Genomic DNA, 22,585 nt, shown 5'->3' on the forward strand with positions numbered 1-22,585 from the left:
AGGGGTCAGTGTTTCAGGGATGTACATTGTCGTTAATCAGACTACTTTTGTGTAGTGCTTTTGTGGATGTGCCGATTTACGTGTAACATTGGCATGACTGTCGGGTGGCCAGGGTGGGATGTCTCTGCTGTGTCAGGGTGGGAAGCTATACTGCAACACACACAGGAGGCTTTGTGGTAGTAAGCCTTGCATATGTGACTGTGCTGCCACATGTCTTTGCCATCCAGACTGGGTGTGTTCTGCTGTGTTGGACATGTCCAAGGGTTCTCGTGCAAGGTACATGCATGGGAATGCTGCAGTGCTGGTGCTGCCTATTGGCATTCAGGGATTTCACTGTGTATGACCAGCCCCATCAGATGTGATTCAACATGCATTACGGACTACATTTGTACTCACCCAGCATCCATGTGTTTTGGCCTTGGTGCATTTCCATGTACGCTGGCAGGGTACTGTTGCGCAGGACCATGGAGTCGTGGGTGGTTCCTGGGTAGCGGGCACAGCAGTGGTTGAAGGTGAGGTCAGGGCTACATGTCATCTGCACATTCATGGAATGGTAATTTTTTCCGGTTTCTGTAGGCTGCCTCATGTGCTGGGGTGGTAAGAGTGCTACATATGTGCAGTCCAGGGCTGTTATGACATTTGGAACTTGGGAAATGGCATGGAATTGACCCTTCAGCTGGTTCACCTGTGCCTGTGTGGCTGGCAATGCGATGTGCTCATTCACATGGAGCAGCAGTGGATCCAGCACCTGTCCCAGCATGGCACTGAAGGTGGACTGGGCCATGCCGTGCATCATGGCAACAGTGTGTTGGTAGCTGCCAGTCCTGAGGAATTGTAGCACGAACACAAGCTTCACAAGCGGGGGCACTGCTGTGCTGATGGCTATACGGCTGCAGATGTCATCCTGAATTGTGTCCAGCAACTGGGTGATGGTTGCCCTGTCCAGCCTATACTCAGTCACCAACTGGCAATCAGTCAGGGTGTTGGCCTGACCCTGGGGATGGCTGGCCGGCTTGCTGGTGCTGCTCTCCTCCTCCTTTTCCTCATCCTCACCACCCCCTGTGCTCCCAGGGCCCTGGCCTGGTTGGCTGGCCTCTGTAGCTCCAGGCGCAGCAGGTAGAAGTCCACACCAAGGCTCCGGGCTCCAAATGGCAGCATGGTGTTTGGAAGTGTGTGTTGTGCATGGGTGGGTCCTTTGTAGGCCTCTGTTTTGCATTGGTTTCACCTGGGCCCTTGTTGCTGTCTCCTCCCTGCTCCTGCTGGTGTAATGGTGTTGGGGAGGGTGTGTTGTGCATGGCTGGGTCCTTTGTAGGCCTCTGATTTGCATTGGTTTCACCTGGGCCCTTATTGCTGTGTCCTGTGTTCTTTTACCCCCAGCATTTGGCTAGGGGTATTTTCTGCAGATTATCCACCGCTTTTCTGGCGCTAATGGCACCTACGTCAGACTCGTGATTGCTCTGTAATAGCGCAAATGGATACTGGCGCTTTTACAGTCGACGCTTTTACAGCCGGCTGTACCTGCGCCGGCTGTAATGGCGCCGGCGGTATTTGTACTTGTGATCCGACGGACCCTTAAATCCGGCGCTGATAGCGTTACCGGCGGATTTAAGGATTACCGCCAAACTCGTGATGAGGCCCATAGATTTAATAGAGAAATTAAAAGCAGTAGGCGCGCCGAAGACAGTAGCACCAGAGAATTGAGTTTGTCGGGGAGGAGTTGTTTAAGTGGTCTGAATGTCCGATGAGCCGTTTTGGGGTTGCTCTAGGAAGAGGATATTTGGGGGCCATCTAAGGCCAAGCAATTGGCTGCAGGTGGCACAAAGTTTGGGCCATCTGCCGGCTGCCCGTGGGCTGACATTTGCAGGTCGTCTGAAGCCCACGAAATTGGGAGGCCAGATCTGGAGCTCATCACCTCGAGGCCGCTGGTGGTCTTCATCGCCTTTCCTGCACCGCCCTACCTGGGAGTAGGCAGTGGATTGTGTCTGTGCGGGGTTTTGCGGGTCAGCAGGTGTTTGTTTTGTAGATTAAATGCTGCTTCCGCAGAAGATGGGACGCCCTGTACTGTGGAAGGTGGAGACCCTGTTTTCCAAACGAATATTTATTAAATAGAAAAATCAGAAAAAGAGAAATCTGCAATTTTGCTGCCACTGTTGTCAGCACACGTTGTTGTGTTTCCAGATGATCGCAGCTATTGGCTTTGTTTTCAGAACCCGGTGGCCGGTGCCCATGCTGCCAGAGGATGCCTGCACTCAGTTTGGTTTTCGGACGATGACAGACAGCCGCACAATGTGGCCTGTGAGCAGTGGTCGAAGTGAGCGGGAGCGGTTGGGAGCGGTGCTCCTCTATTTTTTTTAATTAAGTTTTACAGCTCCTATACTTTTATTTTAAAAAAGAAACCGTTCCGGAACGGTTTCGTTTTAAAATAACAATGTAGGAAGAAGTTGAAACTTGCACTTTCAGTGCACTGTACTGAACATTCCCTTAAACAGCAGGCAAATGTGTTTGTGGGTTTGTATTGTGTGTGGCAGGGGGCAGGGCAATGGGGTTTGTGAAGAGCAGAGCAGGCTAGCAGGGAACATAGTTCCACTACTTCTTTTCTTACACTTCGGCCACTGCCTGTGAGATGCTTGAGTTGTGCCAGCCAAAGTGCTCTTTCTCTCCAACTCCATTTGGAAGGTGCACAGTGATAGTTGCCAGAAGGTCTGATGGGACGGAGAGGTGCAGGAGCACGCGGGAATGGGCCAGCAGCATGCATGCTTGGATGGAGGAGCAGCCGCATACACAGGAGGTACTCCCTGCAACTGCGACAGAGCAGGTTTACAAGATGGAGGTGAACAGTGTCTACGGCACAAATGAGGAGGTGTAAATGGGAACACTGTAGCGGGGGCTCTCTTGTGTTCAATTCTCAGGGACGTGCATGACTACCTAGAGGGGCCGCACGCAGTCTGAAATGCACTGTGCAGCAACAAGGGAAGACCTGTGATGGTCCAGATCAAGAGGCTGAATTCCACCGCGCATGCGCACAGGCTCATTGATAGTCCTAAATGAAACTGATCAGAGTGGAAGCTATTCGTTGTTTGCCGCCGTTACTGAAACAAGATTTTTTTTTAATTGTTGTCCTAAGAAGACTTACACAGCACTTGACTCTTGGGGAACGACTTGGCAGAACTGTTACTGCTTAAAATTCTGTTACAAATGTAGGCTTAATTGTTTTCGGTGCGGGAAATGGACGTTATTAACTGCGGCCTCCCACCAGCGGGGGTTTGGGAGGCGATAGTTAGGGGGAGGAGAACGCAGGGCATTTTTCTCAGCCCCTACAAATAAACATTTACATTTTTCAATTTCAGGAGATTAATTAATACATTATTAACAACTGGAAAATAACCCAAGAAAGGATGAGCGTTTCCTAGAATGTCACAACCAAAGTATAAAAGGGGCACACCTTTTAAACCTATGAGCTGTACTGTATTTTCTGCAGAGTACAAGCCTAAAAAGCAGTTTCACAAGTGTCTACAACTTGGGCCATAACTTGGGTTGGGTCAATATCCCATGTGGGTTGAGCCTTGTTCCCACAAGTACCATGATCAGACGTTCCAGTGGTCTAGTCTAGTGGCAAAGTCTCTAGACTTTGGTCCTGACGACCTGTGTTCGAATCCGAGAGGCAACAGAAGCAGATCAAAAAACATTAAATCAATTGGAGGGTGCAAATGGATTGACTGGATCCCAAATCTGCGAAAATCCGTCCCAGTGCTGATTGCTTTTGGAAATTGCTACCTGTTCCATCAGACATAGATAATCAAAGCAGTTCACTTCTTTGAGTAAAGAACTCTGCCCAATTAAATAAGCAATTTGAGATGTTCATTAAGATGTAACAAGTTAGCCCCACAATCAAGTGAACTTCGCATTCTGTCCCTTCCATCAGACACTTTCTCCATGACCTCATCACATTCCACACACTGTCTGGGCATCGTTACAAGTGTGCCGGTTTAGACAAAAATTACGGCAATTCCGGCTCTAGCATTTTTTCCAGACCGGCACACTTCAAGTTGATGGTGGGGGTCACGGATCTCCCGGCAGGCCTGTCCTGCCGGGAGATCAGGCCTCTACTGGAAAATACATGCCTGAATCACCAGCACTTGGAACACCAGTGCTGGTGATTAATGAAATCCCATCCCATGAAATCCTATGACTCCATGGGAATGGGAATTTACTGGCTCTGCACCGCCTGGAATATCCCGGTAACACTGGGATATCAGGTGGTGGAGATGGTAAGGGAAGTTCGGCAAACTCTTAATGAGGGCATGCTCACATTTGCACATACCCACCCTGCCACACTTTCCTCGTGCACATACCTACTATGCCACACTTTACTTGAATATCACCACCCACTGAATTTTTGGAAAAGCACTTTTTGAATCATGGCTACTTTGGGTTTCACACCATCCTCTAATCCACAATTCTGGTTGGAAAAGTCCAAATGGAAGAATGAAGTTTTTAAAAGATGTAGCCTGTGAGGGTAAAGAAGATGTCATTATCATGGGATACTGGCCCACCCCAAGTTATGGCCAAGGTTGCAGCTAAGGGCCATAAGTGGAGGAAGGGTCATTATCTCATGCGATGATGAGACCGCCCAAGGCCTGTGAGTAAATTAGCACATACTGGTAATAAGAAGAAGAGGTTTTCTGCATATGCATTTTTCCATGTGTTAGGGCCCTTTGGGGTACTTGGGCGCTTTATTTGGATGCAGCCTTTCACACAGGAGATGCAGAGAAAAAAGACTGGTCCTCCAGAGAGGGAAGTGTGTTGCATTGCAGGTACGAGAATTGAAGTACTGGGAGCAAGTGTTCCTGAAGCGGGGGTTCAGGGCTCTCTTGCATAGTTTGTACAGTGTTGGTAAAAGGGTTTACTTACGTTTTTCCCTCAGTGGAAAATGGTGCCGCAGGCAAGTAGTACAATACATTTTATTGTGTTGTACTTGTAATGACTATGTATTGTATGCGTCTGAGAAATGATATCCGTAACTCCCTTGTCTACTTCTGAAGAGTCTGCATGCTTGAAATGCACTCAGTTGCAATATCTAATGAACGCCTTCCAAGCATTGTGATTGGCTGAGAGGAGGTCAGTAATGACCTTCATATATTAAGCAATAAGGACCACGCGGGGGGGCATTACCGACTCAGGTAATGCCCCAGGGCCCAACGAAGTCAGTAATGCCTCCGCAGAGAGGGGCATATAGCTATTAGTACCCCAGCCCGCAATATCTGCATGACCAGGGCACTAAAACACTTGTGTATAGGCACGTTATAAGTGCCATATCATATCATATCATATCATAAAAGCATTTTTTTCTGTCCTAAAACGCGGCAGCGTTTTGCGACAGGAAAAAAAAAACACCAAGAAAATAGCCGCCGGGAAAGGGAAAACGGAGTCCGTTTTCCCTTTCCATGGCGGCCATCGTGTGAGGATGCGCTGAGAACAGAAGTGTTCCCAGCGCGTCCCTTCCCGAAAGAAGACAGAGAAGAAGGGAAGTGGGGTTGGAGGGGGAAGGGAGGGAGGAAAAAAAAAAAAGAACAAAAAACGTACATGGGTCCCCGGCGGGGGATGATGGAAGCCTCCAGCCGTGTGGAGGCGCAGAGCGGGGATGGCCCCGCTCCGAGTGTCCACACGGCTGGAGGCTGCCATCGTCCCCCACCGGGGACAAAGGAGCAAGAAGGTAAGTGGGGTGGGGAGGGCAGGGATGAGGGAGGAAAAGGGAAGGAAAAAAAAGCCTTACCTGAGTCCCCGTCGGGGAGCGAATGCAGCCTCTCAGCCGTTGGTAGTCTCGGAGCGGGATGACCCCGCTTCGAGCCTCCTCATTGGCTGAGGGGCTGCCAAGGCTCTGGAGGAGGAGTACAGAGGGAATTATTGTAGTGGAAGAGCTGACACCGCTCACTTTATATATCTGGACTGAGTTTGTAACTGTAAAGGTTCTCCTTCATGATGGGCAACTCAAGCACCCCAATGAGTAGATTAAAGCTGGATGATGTTGCCAACCTGAGGCTACACGTGGAGGCGCAACCCCAGGCTCCCCGCTCCGGATAAAAACTATGGTAAGCATTATTTTATGGAATCCACCATGGTTTATTGCTTATTGCCTTTTGCACGGGTATAAAGCAGTGCTGAACTGTATGCATGCAAATACACATATACCGCAGCAACATAGGTCTGCAGGCTGCTGGAAATACATTTGCACATTCTGAGAATTATCCCACAACGCACGTAACTTTATTTCCACATAGATTCAACAATATTGGAACTCTCAATTAGTTGTCAATTTTGGAATGCGCTCTGGAATGGGTCCTGGCAGTGAAATATCGGAGGCACAGTTTTGCTCGGGCAAATCCTTTGATTTGTGGTGCAGATGGTCACCTGTACGGGAGGAGAGATAATGCATGGATATCGCAGCTCTAGTGCATCAGTGCTGGTGTGTCACTTTGTGGCATTAGAAGTTGGCTAGTTGTTGCACAGCAGCTATCCATATATAGCAATGGCACCAGACCGTGGCTTCCGTTCAACGTATGTGCATCTCTGTGATCATTTGGAAACAGGTTGCGCTATCTGAGCGGGAGCTGTTTCCCTTGGCTTTTGAGATTGAGTGTCTTTGGAGTTGAGTTGGCGTTTTGGGGTGCTTTTGCAGGGACATCCATGTGAAGCTCCTGAACGCCTCACCACTCCCCCTGAACACAATGTGATGTGGTATTCTGACTTTCTGCCAAGATGCCCATTTGTAAAATAGAAGAGGTTGGCCGATGATTCTCCTTGGCAGTCCCATTTATAGGTGTTACGGGAATGTTAAGTGTGTGAAGATGGGCCTACGGCTACTGTGGACTATCTTCAGAATTTGAGGCCATCTCCCCTTTTCTTAACGATTTAAATACTTTTGCCCAGAGACAAACGTAACACTGATTTCCACCTGAACAACTGTGGACAGGCTAAGGAATAGTAGCAGTCACAAATGATATTGACGGTGTAGTCCACAGACCCCTTTCATCCATACCTATGGGTGTCCATCCCATTGGGACAGGAATGGTACACTTGCTGAACAAAATAGCGTTTTCCTTGAAACAAACATGGTATTCGGGGGTGGGGGGGCGGAATCAGCCCACTCGCTGGCACAGCCTGGACTCGTGCTAGCCCTGCCCACTGGTAATGCCCATCATCCCCCCCGTTTCCCTAATTTCAGATGGCTACTCTAGCTCCATATTTTTTAGAGGGACAGAGGGTAAGGTGCGATGAGGTAAGGGGTCTTTAGAGTAAGACTACAGTAGTCATTACGGTTAGTAAACTTCACTTACTCCAATGCCTCATCCCCTTTAATCTTCGATGTTTATGGGAGATTACCAAGCACATACCTACTAAGGGGGGGATATGTCATTGAGATGGTGTCCAAGAATAATGTATGCTGAAAGTGGACGGAGTGGACCATTTTGCCACGTTTGCAAGAACGTCCCATGGAACCTGTCCCTGGAATACTACTGAGCAGAGGCGTTGCTAGGGGGGTTGAGGGTGCTATAGCCCCTGGTCTTTTGGTTATAGCGCCAAATAGAATCTTAGGGGCTACAACCAAAAGACTAGCTTGCCCCGAGTCCCATCAGTTCCGGCATTAGCTTAGCCCCTGATCTTTTCCAGACCTAGCAACACCCCTGCCACTGAGGCCGCCTTGGCTCTGACTGTGTGAGCGTTAACTCCTTTAGAGGCAGTTGTGCTGCCACGAATATATGATTCTGCAATTCACACCTCTATCCAGAGTAAAATGGATGTCACAGAAGCCTTGGTCCCTGCTTGTGAGCCTCCAAACTTCTGAAAGAGATTGTCATCTTTTCCGAAGTCTTTACTTCTATCAATGTAAAGCTTCAGTGCTCCTCAACCATCGAGATCATGCGATACTTTCTGAGCCTCCGACTGTGGATTCGGGGAGAATACTAGGAGTGAAGTTTCCGGATTGATGTGAAAAGAGAACAGTATCTTCGCCAAGAATCTTGGGTGTGTTTGTAGGACTACTTTGTCGTCATGGAACACTGCATGTGGTTCCGAAACAGGCAAAGCCTGAATTTCATTTATTCTTCCTGGGGATGTCACCACCAGTAGGAAAGCTACTTTCCAAGTGGTGAAACAAACGTCAGTTGTGGCAGTTGGCTCAAAGGACTTACACGCAATATCTGAAAGGACCAAGTTAATGTCCAACACAGGATCCAGAGCTGTCCCTGGCAGATGTAGCAGCAATACAAGTGCCTAAGAGTGATAGGCTTGAAAGTAGAAAAGCACAGATTGGGGTTCACCTAGATAAACAGATTGCAGTTCGGTATGCGTGACAGAACCCCACAAAAATCCCAGCCTCTGCTAGGTATCAGATAAATAACAGCATTTAGTCCAGGTTGCATTTAAGAGAATTATGTTACTTCTGCAAAGATCAGTGCACAAATATGAGATCAGAGGGTGGGGAGGTTTTTGTCATGACGGTATCATTTGTTAAAATTATTCTCTGGCGGCTCTAAATGACCAAGTGCTCAGGAGTGAGCTGGCAAAGATCAATACCTAACGGAAGGGTTAACAATACTGCCCACTAGCCACAGCCCCCTTACCCCGGTTGAAACAGCATTCCAAGCAAGGTGATGCCTGCTCCCTCAAGTCAGAAAAACACGTCCTGGCTGGCCAATGAGGCGTCCACCGAAACATGGAGGCATTTGTAGTCATGTTCCATTTGAACACCACCTTGCAAATCTGGGGATCAATGGAAAAGCATATATCGGCCGGCTGTTCCAAGAAATGAAGGGGGCATAACCCACAGAGCCCGGGACTCGGCCCTCCGAGAGGTAAACTTCCTGCATGAAGGCCTTACCTCTGAACACGTTGTTGCAGCAGAGAATCATGGAGCTCCCATTTGTAACTGAAATGTTCCCATCAGCTCAGTCCCCCTAAACATTCCCCTCACCTGAAGGTGGACTGCTCTGAGGAGCAATCCATGGGCAAGCGCCCACTCACAAAAGGCAGGGGACCTGGTCCCACTGTTCTTTTTGATATAGTACACGCAGGTTGTGTCGCTCATGTACATCAGCATTATCTAGCCATAAATCAAGGGAAGAAAAGCTTGAGCATCAGAAATACTCCTTTGAGTTGCAGCATGTTGATGTGTTCTACCTGGTCTAACCTAGACCAAAGGCAGTGTTACACCTGGCGATATCCTGCTAAAAGGGCTTCTAGAATCAGGACACAAGTGGACTGCTCATCTCACGCCTGGCTCCAGGACTCCGCAAGACGTACCTGTCTCGGGAGGATAGCTCAGGGGCAACGTGCTCACCTTAGAAGCAAGACAACACGGAGCAACACAGGTACGATCCCCAGGTCCACGCTTAGAAGCCTCTGGGTCTCTGGGTATTAAGCCCGTTCTAAATAACCAATTATAATTACGATTACAGCTGAAGATGCCTCCTTCTCAATCTGGAAAAAGACAATGCTAAAACACACAAAGCCATAAGCCTGATCAAGACGAAAGACGAGACCTGCCTAGGAACAGTCAAAATACAGTCCATAGGCGCCCCTTTGCGAGAATGAAAACGGCCCATTGACCTGTTCTTTGGGAAGGTACCCACTCGAGACTCTGCAGCCATATTTTAGCTCACTTTACCTTTCACAGATGGGAAATAACCATTTGCATATCCGTCTTTGTCCCACCCACATGGGCAGTCCCGCACCAAAAAAGTTATGGCAATTCCCTTCTAAACAAGAGTACCAACAGCAACCCCATACACGTGTTTCAGCCTTGTTGGGCCTCATCAGTGAGGTGGAGCTGTGCCTCTCTGAGCACAGTGAGCAAGGGGTCCACGTCTGGATGACCCTAGGAAACTTAGGGTGAATAAACCTAACTCCCTTAAACAATCAAAATATACTCCATAGGCGCCCCTCTGCGAGAATGAACACGGCCCATTGACCTGTTCTTTGGCAAGGTAACCACTCGAGAGTCCGCAGCCATACTTTAGCTGTGTTTGTTCTCATAGAGGAGCACCCATGACACATTTTTGATTCTTTGAAGGGCCTTAGGTCTGGTCACTCTAAGTTTCCCAGGGTCATTCGGACGTGGACCCCTTGCTCACTGTGCTCATAGAGGCACAGCTCCACCTCACTGATGATGCCCAATAAGGCGTAAACACATGCATGGGGTTGCAGTTGGTACTCTTGTTCAGAAGGGAATGCCATAGCATTTCTGTGCTGGACTGCCCATGTGGGTGGGACAACGACTGATATGCAAATGGATATTTCCCATCTGTGAAAGGCACAGTGAGCTAAAGTGTGGCTGCAGACTCTAGAGTGGGTACCTTCCCAAAGAACAGGCCATTTTTTCTGTGTTCGTTCTCATAGAGGAGCGCCCATGACAATTTCTGCCTAGGAAGAGCTGGACAATCTCCTTGATGTTCCTCCCCATCTCCTCTGCACTATGGCCCTGCTGGATTCCTATTGAAAATCGATAAAGCAGATGTTTGTGAATAGGGATCATCTAGGAATTCTCCATGCTTACAGATCATTCTAGGTGGAATAGTAGCCATAGCAACAGATGAAGAGCTGCTGAGGAAGCGTGGAGCAGCCAGTCGTCTTAATATTCAGGTACGGGTATTTTTTTACTCCTCACATGGGCCCCTAAGACTGATATAAGCTTTGTAAATATTCTCGAGGCCACACTCGCCGCAAAAGGGAACCACCCGGTGCTAGAACTGCACATTTCTCAAGTGGCATGTTCAAAAACGTCCTGTACGGAGGCCACACAGGAACATGCAAGCCAGGGGTGCCGGAGGATTGGGTGCTCTATCGCTCAGGCACTCACAGGCGAAAATATTTCTGGGCAGAGCACCCTCAGAAAGGAAAAGTGAGATTAAATGGGATAAAGATGGCCCAATGCCTGTGGTGGTAGAAGGGTCAGCTACCTAGGCGGGGCGCCCCCCAGAAGAACGGGTGAGATGGGATAAAGTGTTGGGGCCCAATGCCCATGATGGCAAATGGGTCAGCTACCTAGGCCAGGCCCCCAGAAGAACGGGTGAGATGGGATAAAGTGTTGGGGCCCAATGCCTGTGGTGGCAGATGGGTCAGGTACCTAGGCGGGGCACCCCAGAAGAACGGGTGAGATGGGATAAAGTGTTGGGGCCCAATGACCATGATGGCAGATGGGTCAGCTACCTAGGCCAGGCCCCCAGAAGAACGGGTGAGATGGGATAAAGTGTTGGGGCCCAATGCCTGTGGTGGCAGATGGGTCAGCTACCTAGGCCGGGCCCCCAGAAGAACGGGTGAGATGGGATAAAGTGTTGGGGCCCAATGCCTGTGGTGGCAGATGGGTCAGCTACCTAGGCCGGGCCCCCAGAAGAATGGGTGAGATGGGATAAAGTGTTGGGGCCCAATGCCTGTGGTGGCAAATGGGTCAGCTACCTAGGTGGGACGCCCCCAGAAGAACAGGTGAGATGGGATAAAGTGTTGGGGCCCAATGCCTGTGGTGGCAGATGGGTCAGCTACCTAGGTGGGACGCCCCCAGAAGAACGGGTGAGATGGGATAAAGTGTTGGGGCCCAATGCCTGTGGTGGCAGATGGGTCAGCTACCTAGGCCGGGCCCCCAGAAGAATGGGTGAGATGGGATAAAGTGTTGGGGCCCAATGCCTGTGGTGGCAGATGGGTCAGCTACCTAGGTGGGACGCCCCCAGAAGAACGGGTGAGATGGGATAAAGTGTTGGGGCCCAATGCCCATGGTGGCAGATTGCAGGGACATCCCTGCAATAGTGGCAGCTGCTTTTCTGTGCTGTCCTTCCTCTCCCAGATCCGGCATCGGGAGGATAAAAGAATAAGCCCTCCCCCCGAGATCACCTACTGGTTAACAGATCCCTGGGGAGGTGGTTTAGGGGCAAGGCTGAGAGGTACCTGAGAGGTACCTGCATGCTTAATAGTTTTTTAATAACAATCAACAAAACATGACTGAATACATGTTTTCTTGATTGTTATTCAAAAAGTATTTATACGAGTTTCCCATTGGGAACAACCATGTGTATGCATTTTGATACCCGAGCCCCCTGTGATCCTCTGGGTAGGGGCCCCCTCCCTTTTGTACTACTGAGGGGTACCGGCAGCACTCTTTCTCTTTACCTAATCTCTTCGGGAGTGGATAGAGAGGAAATGACGAGGAGGAGAGGCTGAGCAAGGACTGGCCACGTGGCAGAACCAGGATGGCATGGCTACAGTAGTAGCAGGAGCAGGGTGTGAGTTTGGTGCAGGCCGGGTGTGGGATATGTGCTCATCTGGCAGCGGGTTAGACAGCGACGAGGAAGCTCAAAGCGCGAAAGCCCTCTAAAGCATGTTGCAAATATGTGTGCCAACTTCTTCTTTACCCATCTCCCCTGAAGAGATGGGCAATGAAGAAGTTGGCACAAGTATTTGCAGCACACGCTAGAGGGCCAGCACACGTTGTGCTTAACCCCCAAACTCTGACTCGGAAGAGCAGGGATGCCCTATAATCTCCCTGCTCCTTTTGCAGCCCTCCTGCCTGAATCTGCTTTTCTAAGACTCTCACATTATGGAGTGTAACCTCCCCCATGCACCACCACCACCCCTTGATGGGTTTCCCCAGATCCAAGCTTTTTCCAGTGTTACCCCATCAGTCTCCAATGTCCACCCCTACCCAGCGACGTGCTTCCCCAGAGTCAACACTTTGCGGGTCAAACTCTTTCATGACGAGGTGTCACGTGACCAGCGCATTGTGGGTCTAACCATCACACTGGTCACACCTCACATGGATTTGGGCTTCTCTGCCACTTTCCAATTTCTAACAGAAAAGAGTGTGGCTCTCTTGAGACCTTGGAATGTACACCTTATATTTTGCGCTTGACGTGTCTGAGGAACCCAGCATTTTGTTAGACTATAAAAGAGTGAGCTATAGAACCTCTTAAAGCACTCCCTGTCTCTGTATTACCCTGACTGCTGAAAGGAGATGCAATGGAGCCTGGGGTATCAATGTGTTTACTGATTTGTGATTTGTAAGATGCCTTGAGCAAAATGGGCCTTCTCACGACACAGAATTGGGAGAATGGTGAAAGAAGAGCAAAAGTACATTAATATTAAAAGGTGAAGTTCACATCGGCACACGTGCTGGGCAGGTTACGGCTCATTCACAGCTTAATCAGAGCTAGTCATGCATGCATTTACCATGCTATTTACAACATTCATATGTTACCAATAAGACTGATTGCACTGGACATTTCATAAATACCTTAAGGGTGCTGATTGAAGGGTGGATATCAGCCACTCGCCCCGCACAGAGCCCTCTCCCCAAAGACCCTCACTTATCACCCTCTCAGAGTTGCCTTTCTTTTGCTTAATTATTAATCAGTAGGCTTTAATGAGCCCTAGGTGCCAACACTGGTACAAGACCCAGCCCTTTCTTCAACGCAAGTATTGGTAATAGCCTTTTGAGCCTTGAGGTTGCCCTCGGTGGAGTAACTTCTCAACACAGGAGGAAGGAGGATCCAACCTATTCCTCTTGGACGCGGCTACTTCCAAGAATGACTCGCCACGCCGAGGCGATCTGAAAACAAGCACTTCATTTACCTTGTGTTGAGATTTGATGAAGATTTGTGAGCGTTCCAGAGGATGAGAGTGAAAGATCTGGTCCAAGTGCCTCAGCCTCTTCCTCAAAGCCTGTTGCAACACGGATTTGCAGGGTGTGTGTGCGTTCCAACCATAGCCGGGACCCAAACACTGCAAGCAGAGGGTCTGCAGTCCCATGCCTGTCTTGTTCATGACTGACACACAGATGGCTGCTTCCTGATGTTTTTTAGTGGAGATGTTTTTGAATGTTCTGGTGGCATGTTTGATGGTGTGGGCTGTTCTGTGTGTTATGGATGTGATTGCATGGTAGTCAGTGTGATCCAGAGAGTGCGGGTGAGAGATGCTATGCTGTTGGAGTAGCAGAGCTTAGAAGGTCTAAGGTGTTGCTCATAGACTGTGTGACGGGAGAAGTGATGTGGAATGAGATAATTACGTCACGGAAGCATGTTTCTATGGTTTTAGAGAACGAGGTATCTGGGAGGTTAATTAGAGAATGGAAGACTGGTGAAGCCATCAATGACGTTTTTTCTAATGAGCAGTATGGCAGCATAGGAGACAAAAGATGATGAGACGTGTGGGGGATAGGGAGAGGTGAGCAGAGAGGCATTCAAAGAGGGTAATGTAGGGTGTATGCGTAGTGATGAATGGATGTGTGATTTGTGAATAATGACGAGGCCACTCCTGTTTTTAGATGTGTTAGCACTGGATGTTATACAAACATAGTTGGGGGTGTAGGAGCAAGTCCGGTTTCTGTGATGAAGAAGATGTCTAGGTTTGTATAATGAAGTCTTGGACGTTGAATACGTGTTTGTGAGCAGATTGTGCTCTGATGAGCTTAGAAGGGATGGGGATGAAAGAGGATTGGTGTGAAGGTGTTTCTATGGAGGAGGTTTGCAGGAGTTTGGAAGTCGGGTCTATGGATGACTTTGCAGGCGGGAAATGGTATAGAACAGGGATAAATCGGGGAATTGCAAGGAGCTGCTTTCATGATGAGGTCACCTGACTCTATGCAGCTATTCATAGAGGGCAAGATGTCTCCGGGAGAAAGCAGGCTGATGTCTTGCAGTTTCTTTCTTGTAGAAGCTTCCTTTTGCTCGCAGAAACCCTCAGATGTTACACTGGGTCTTCAAGAGAAGCAGAAGCTGAACAAAAAAGCCAAACAATCTGTCTTTGTTTACTTCGCCTGGGTCAAACGGATGTATACGAATTGTTCGAACTACAATTGTTCGAATCACAATTGACCTTTGCACAATTGTGAAGGTCAATTGTCACATATCTATATATATATATAAAACCAAAGCAAAATATATATATATATATACCCAAATTGTTCGAACACAATTGTTCGAATGACCCAATTGATCGAAAGTCAAGGGTCCGAATTGACCTTTGCACAATTGACCACATATATATATATATATATATGTATACACAAATTACTCATGTTCTTTTGGAAGAATTATTCTTTATTTATTTTTTTTCATATTTTTATATATATGCGGTCAATTGTGCAAAGGTCAATTCGGACCCTTGACTTTCGATCAATTGGGTCATTCGAACAATTGTGTTCGAACAATTTGGGTAATACCAGTCAAACGATGAGGGCGCCACAATGCATTGTTTTCAGCTTGTGCTGCATAAACTTCAGTTTTGTAAGGATACTTTTATTATGATTCGGTACTCAGGAAAACAGTAAGGCTTCTTCAAACAAAGTGTACTTGAAAGGAAAAAAATGAAAATGGCCGCAAATGTGTAAATCGTTGTTCGATGTGGAGGCTTTTTCACCATAAAAATAAAAGGCGAATAATGATTTTCCCAGTTTTTTCTCATTACCAACCGCTACACTAAATTTGGAATTATGCAGATTCTGGCAAGAAAAGGCAAACACCCAACCCATGATTTAAAAGTAGCATCACTTTCATCAGAAGGATGTCAGCCAGATGCAGATATCCTTCAGACATGTTCAATTATCACAGATCAGATGTTTTTCCTCATGTGTGGGTCCTCCATTGAGTTATATATGATATATTTTGACAGCAAAGAGCTCCTGGGTGGTCTGAAACCAAACATTGTAGCCAGACGTTAAAAAACATATCAGTCTTAGATGACATCATTGCCAACCTTTACTTAAATCCAGCAAAGCTATAAAGTAGGTGCCCTTTGGGAATAGCCAAGGAACAGTATCTGGTGTTTTCTAATGTTTTTTTTCCCACATTTCATTTCTCATAAAGGCTGCGGAAACGTGTCAGGAGGGGCGGAGGACGAAGGGGAGGCCGAAGCCGGCTGGATCGAGGGTGCTGCCATCTTGCTCTCAGTCATCTGTGTGGTGCTAGTGACGGCCTTCAACGACTGGAGCAAAGAAAAGCAGTTCCGCGGGCTGCAGAGCCGCATCGAACAGGAGCAGAGGTTCTCCGTCATCCGCAACGCGCAGGCCTTGCAGATTCCCGTAGCAGAGCTCATCGTGGGAGACATCGCCCAAATTAAATACGGTGAGCCAAGGGCGAGCCTAGCCAGGTGGAACTGTGACGAGTGCCAGGTGACCAACTGGATGTCTCTTAACTGCTAAAAGTCATGCCTATTTCATCTATATTGCATATGTTCCTATTTGTTATGCAGTAAACATCTGTTTTTCCACTCATCATAAGCATGCAATATGTTTTGTTAATATTGTCCCTTCTTGACTTCTTCGCGTTTTGCACCACTTTCTGTCAGGTTTGAAGATGTGCGCCCCTCTCGGTTATATCATTGAATGCAATGCTTCTTGGTTAGTGATATACTTTTCTTAAATCAGACATATAGGTCTGGCCCTATAAGTCCCTGGGCTTATAGGGCCAGACCTTTTCTTGTCCTGCATTTGACATAGAGCTGTTAGGTAACGCTATGCTGTCTGCTTTGCACATTGACATTTTGAGCCAGATTAATGGAAAAGGGAGCATTGATCCAGCAAATGCCGGGCTTTGAAAACGACTATGGGCGGCCCATTGTGTAGAAGAAAATCTGTTTGCTCTGCATATTCATGGAAATATCCACGCAGATCTACCCAATGTGCAGACTGCAAAAGGAACACCCACAACACGCCCACATGCAACGCCATACGAGCCATGGAAAGGGACCTTTGCGCACACCCCTGACGCAAAATCAATGCATCCCAACAAGACTGCCTGCGAACCACCACAGTCAAGTGGGGTCCCCCGGAACCATGCTTAGCATGCCACCAACATGCGAAGCACTAAACGTAAAAGTTGACATGTGCTGGTAAAGATGCACGTAGACACTTGCAAAACGCTTCTGCACCCCGATACACTGCTTATGCGCACCACTAAGTCCAACCAGAACTCTGATTGTGTGCACACACCCCGAAATCCAACTTGCAATATTGCCTTCGCGCAGCGAATCCCATGCGCAAGTGCCTGTACGGCTGCCTTCAGTTGGCAGATAGTATGATGGATTTGCGTGGCCTTTTCCCTGCCTAGAGGTTGTACGGTTGGGTCCATGAATACGTGTCGTTCCGTGCAAATGTGGGCGTGCGATGGAATGCCTGTGGGCCGTCCCTTGTAAAGCTCACATTTTCGCAAGTTCTTCCCCATTTCCTGATTTTCGCCCTCGTCCCAGCCCTCTGTCCATGCCACGCCCATGCCCTGCGTGTTGTCTCGCGCAAGGCATTCGGCCGCTTGCAGAGACGTGCCAGGCCGATGCGAAATCCGCACAAGTCCAGGGAAAGTCCTGCGCAGTCGATTCCATGAATTGAAGAGCAGGGCCCTTAAGTATTTACACACGCTCATTGTGACCAGATAGTGCTGGGCTAGAATTCTCACTGCTACTCGCAGTATCTTTGGTGCTTTGCGCATTTACATTTTGAATGTACAAGCACTCATTGGGAATTATCACTGCTACTCGCAGTTTCTTTGGTAAATCCATAGTTAGAATATAAGTCACCTTCAGATTGGAACGGTAGCATTGGTATTTTGTGTGATTATTAAAGCAGAGAGATAAGCACTCGCATTTATCTGTGTACAATATTTTGCTGAGACTTTAGTTTCCTGGAAAGCACAGGAACTACATTTCGCAGCATTCCATTGAAACGTTAGGCACTTCAGCAGAGCTCCATGCCGCTGGTGTAAACTAATGTAAGTGCCCAACTTCTACTTTTCTTATCTGATCACTGATATATCTCCATCCCTGCATGTAGCACTGCTGGAGGGTCTTCCTTTTGTTTAGCGCGCTACACTTTCACCCGGCCATTTGCAGATTGCCCCTGCATTTTAGTGACCACTACGGGCAATGTGTCCGCCACCGGCAACCCATTCTTGACCTCTAACGCTGACAGGATTCAACTTTACCTCCCATAGCTTCTCTCTCCTGCAGTCTCTCACCCATAGCGGGGACATCCCATAGCTACACCTCCCCAGGTTGTAGCATCCCTCATCACGTTCAGCCTTCTACCGTCCCCGCAACTTGCTAGACCTCCCGAGGATTCCCGGAAATAAAGAGGCAGGACCAGTTTTGAAAGGTGGAAGTCGCAAATGCTGCTGCAAGCTTTATTGCATCAAGCCAGGAGCTATCTTACATGTGATCCCTTTCTCCACCCCACCTCAGGATTACTCTACACTGGGTGTGGCTTCTTAAGCACCTCTCCCCTCCGTCAGTGTCCAGAGGACCCTGCCGTGTAGGCCCGTCCCTCCATAAACATTCCCTCTCTACCCATGGTCATTTCTTTGTTTACTTTTCACTTTTGTTTTTCTTTATTTCTTTATTTAATTTTTCAATTCACGTATTTTCTTTCATTCTAATTCTATTCAATTGTTCTAACATTCTAACCTTCCAATTATATTGCTTAGTGTTCAGAGCTTTTCTTCAATTTCATTTTTCTATTTGTTTGTTCTTTCTAACATTCTAAGTTTCTTTCTTCCCCATTCGACCTGTCTTTATTGATCTCTTACTTTCACTCTGATTCGAAATCGTTTCTTTCACCCCCCCACCCAGCCCTGTCCAACCCCCCCCTGAGTCTCTTCTTTTTTCCCCCAGTGCTTCCACCCCCTTTTGTTTTATTCCATTTCTGCTACCCCTTGCTTCCATAATCAGTTCTATCTAATCCCCAAATTACCTGCACATTCCCCCAACCCGTTTCTTTGCCATCATCTCCCAGCAAGTTTTTTCCCCAACTGCCTAATTCCTCCAAGACCTGCCAACCTTTACCCCCCCCAAAGGCCCTTCAGTCCCCCACTCTTCACATTCCCACAGATACTACTCCTTCCCCCACATATTTCCTTACCCAACTCTTTCTTTTCCCCCTCCTTATCCATTTCCCAAGTTCTTCCTTTACCCAAACCTTCCTGTAACCACATTCTTCTTATTCCCCCACAACTTCCGCTCACTTTCCCCCCTGTTTCCATTCTCCCTTCCCTTCCCCACACCCCCCGCATTTGGAGTTGGAAGGACTCCCAAACCTCCTAACCCCCCCACTCTTTTCCCAGGGCCTCCCCTGAGCCTATTACACCTGGGCGCCGATACTTCTGAGATATTAGCTGTGCAGTCCCCTTTGAGATGTGTCAGTGCTTTCTATTGGGATCGACCTGTGACTCCACCTTAACACTCTGCTGGCAGCAGAGAATTCCCCCCAGACCCCAAGTCGTGCCTCGCCCCGGACAAGAGACCTCCCAATCGCACACATTCCCACTCATCCTGACATATATGACATTTAGAGAGGCCCTCCGGACATGTCCGGCAGCGTGTCAAACTTTGTAGAGGCGCTCCGCCCCCGGCCATCACCCTAGTGTGAAGTGGCTCTCGTACATCCACTGTGTTTAAACCTGACCTAATCACTATCTTATTGTGAGCTGAGGGCGGGTGGGACTTAAGGCGAGGGGGGGCTTGAGGCCGGTGGCCTCCTAGGTTCGCGATTACAGCTGTAATGCCCCCCCGGCTTCCTCCCCCTGATCCCCTCCCCGTGGGCCCTCATACACACCACAAACCTGAAAAGGCTTCCCTCAATTCCATGGTCATCAGTGGCACGCCTACATCTCAAAAGTGGGTCCTGTCCCCACCAAAATAACCCACTGTCTTCAACGTGATCAATGGATGTCTGATCCAGATCATGCACCCATTCTAGAGTTCAACTTCCTCCTTGACGTCTCCATAGCCCTGTGACAAGACATACCCCGCCACTCCTGTCTGGTGATTATTTCAGACCAAAATACCTCTGTGCCTTGAAACTCTATCCCCACCTCTGCAAGAGTCCCCCACATTGCAGACTTTAGTTCCTTTTTTCCCATTAAGACCAGATCATTGCCCCCCATGTGCAGTACTAAGATGTTGGGTGAACTGTGTTGCCAGAAAGCCATCTCTAGTGCCTCTGATAATTGGCCCCAATGTGACCGTCCTTTTGCGACCCACTGAATTTGTATCCGCGAGAAACCCAGGTTGCCATCCCGTCTTGCCTTCCTTGTTCCTTCTGCTGCTCTGGCCACAAACAAATGTCCAACGACCCATACTGAAGTACCATCTGTGGAGAGATGAACAGAAGTTACACCCAAGAGGCTTGTTTATGGTGCCCCCAAATCGCAGCCCCTTGTTTCAAAATCCCCCATCAAAGTCCACCACCAACCTAGTCTCCCTCCCGCCCCCTCCTTCACACTTCAGACCCATGCAGCCCTTCTTCCGGTCCCGATGTACAGTTTAAATATGTCTGATTCCCATCTCCCAATGCTTTTGATCAAATCATCCACCAGACCTCCCCTCTCTGCTGTTGTGGCTGCCCCTATCCAAAATGAGTGTTGGGAATACAAGGCTGGGTCGCACTCGGGCCTGACTAGCGTTGCCGCTAAGACTCTCCTGAATTGGAATTGCGTGAGGGGCGAGTCATCCTCGTGAGAGAAAAGGTAAGATGACCTGTCCACCCTCACACCCAGGAATGTGGACATAGCCACCACTGGGAAAAAGGCATCCTGCCTCAGCTTTCCCAACACCATCACATTCCCCTTTGCCTGCTGATCTGTTTTGAATAACCATATCTTTACGTGCAAGGCTTACCCCACTTATGGCCACGTCCTTCTTCAATAGTGCCCTTTGGTCTGGATCTACCTTAGCCCTGGCCACCAACTTGCTAATGCACAGGGCACCGAAGAAAGCCAATGCAAAGCAAGCCCTGAACAAAATGTTCTCGCACCAGGAGTAACACCAAACCCTAATACTGACATGATATTTTTCAAGAGATCAAAGTCCATGCGAGGCGGTGCCCCCCTGTCCCACACCTCCAGAGCCGCCCTTACCAGAAAACCCTTGGTTGGATCCACCCTCCCCACCAGCTGGCTGTGGAATGCAATAGCACTGAGATGGGCTGCCACCCAGGACTTTGCTTTCTTTGTGTCCGTTGCCTGCAGCAAGAATCGCAGACCTTTGAGGCCCCAGTCCAACCCCGTGTCCTTGGTTGCCTACAAGAAGGTGCTACATTTTTTGCTGTATCTGTCTCTAGTCCACACCGACAAGGCCAGTGATGCTAGCTCCTTCATGCCTTTTCCCAGCTCGCTAAGTACCAAAGTTTGTTGCTGAACTAGGCTGCGAGGGGAGCAGGACCAAGAGGGCACCCCAAGGAGGTCAGAGGCCTTATATAGCCCCCCTCTCCTTGTCCTGCTCCCCCTCCCCCTGTGACGAACATTCACCCCCTCCTGTGGACGGGAGCCATCTCCTAGTCCCTCCTTAATTTCCTCCTTGTGTCTGATGGGTGGGTGCCCCCACTAAGGGCAGTGCCCGCCATTTGCCAATCCGGAGGTTGGCGCGTTCATCATTCTTGGAGAGTGACAGCATGGGCCACTCCACCGAAACAAACCTCCAGCTGGCGGCTCAAAAAGCCACATGCATGGCAATTGTAAACAGATATTTACAATTGAAACTGGACCACCCTGCAAAATCGTAGTTGTTTAGTCTACTCAGAGCTGGTCTCTGTATCTTGTATTATAGAATTAATTTTTAGTTTTTGTGTACTCATCACTCTAGGCAATCTTTGAATTAGAATCTGCTAGAAGCTAATTCTGTATCTTGAATATTTTAAATGTGTGTGTCTTCATTAGTGCTCAAAAGTTTAGAGTCTCCCTTGATAGCAGAGAAATAAATGCATCCGCTGTGACTTAGGAGCAGATAAGCAATGAGGAGCATTTGACCAAATGATTTGAGTGTCCATGGTTGTATTTCAACGGTTTTGACACATTTATTTTTCTACTATCATTAATCAAGTAAGATTTTGCAGATAGGTGATCTTGGTGCTAAAACGAAAACAAAATCGCCCAGAGGAAGACCTTTGAAAGATCGAAACACGTGTTGGCTGGCTGTGCAAAACGTGTACCATTGAATAAAAACGGATCTATCAGGAGTAACAACTTTGTGATTAATAGAGGTATGAATAAGATATGGTAGGAGTGCAGGTGGTCATTTAGGTTATCATTTGTTCTACTTTCACAGTAGCCCTCTTGGAATGGGCGGCTTTTCCACCCACTATACCTGGATGCACAGTAGTGAACCAATAGGTCTAAGGGCTGAGGAATCCACTGTTTGGCTGTGGCGAGTGACTCATCCTGCTGGAGAACAGAAGAAAGGAAGAAAGGAGAAGGAGGTGCGTGTGCCTGTGTTGTGCCTGTGGCTTTAACAGACCTACCACTTGACCAAGTCACCTGACTGGGTCACCAGACACAAAAGGCCGCCTCCCCCGCCCTTGCGGCGTTAAGCCCTGAGGTCTAAGGGCTGAGGAATCCACTGTTTGGCTGTTTGGCGAGTGGCACAGCGCTGATGATGGATCCATCGAACTTATCCACATCCCTAAGGACGCGAGCGCAAGTCAAACGCATGGCATTCCAAGATGAGCTGCCAGTGAAAGGTGCACGCAACAAACAGGTGAGCCAATACTTTTCCTGCCGATCTGCATCGGAAAATATGGATCACATTACGGACCATGATATTCCGATCCAAGACATTGTATTTC

At 48.4% G+C, this 22,585-nt stretch overlaps 1 protein-coding gene across 9 annotated transcripts in view; it reads left to right on the forward strand.

The window, feature by feature from the left end:
• ATP2B3 (ATPase plasma membrane Ca2+ transporting 3) overlaps positions 1–22,585 on the forward strand; it is a 1,317,805-nt gene that overhangs the window by 672,157 nt on the left and 623,063 nt on the right. For all 9 annotated transcript variants that reach the window (XR_011302157.1, XR_011302158.1, XR_011302159.1 and 6 more), the window contains exon 5: positions 15,846–16,103. Coding sequence is in view for 6 of the 9 variants with exons in the window: in XM_069645362.1 (XP_069501463.1) it covers positions 15,846–16,103 (258 nt within the window). In the remaining 3 variants the exon portion in view is untranslated. The remainder of the gene's footprint in view (positions 1–15,845; positions 16,104–22,585) is intronic.

The sequence above is a fragment of the Ambystoma mexicanum genome, chromosome 2p, assembly GCF_040938575.1.
Source record: "Ambystoma mexicanum isolate Mex_15411 chromosome 2p, UKY_AmexF1_1, whole genome shotgun sequence".
NCBI classification, from domain to species: Eukaryota; Metazoa; Chordata; class Amphibia; order Caudata; family Ambystomatidae; genus Ambystoma; species Ambystoma mexicanum.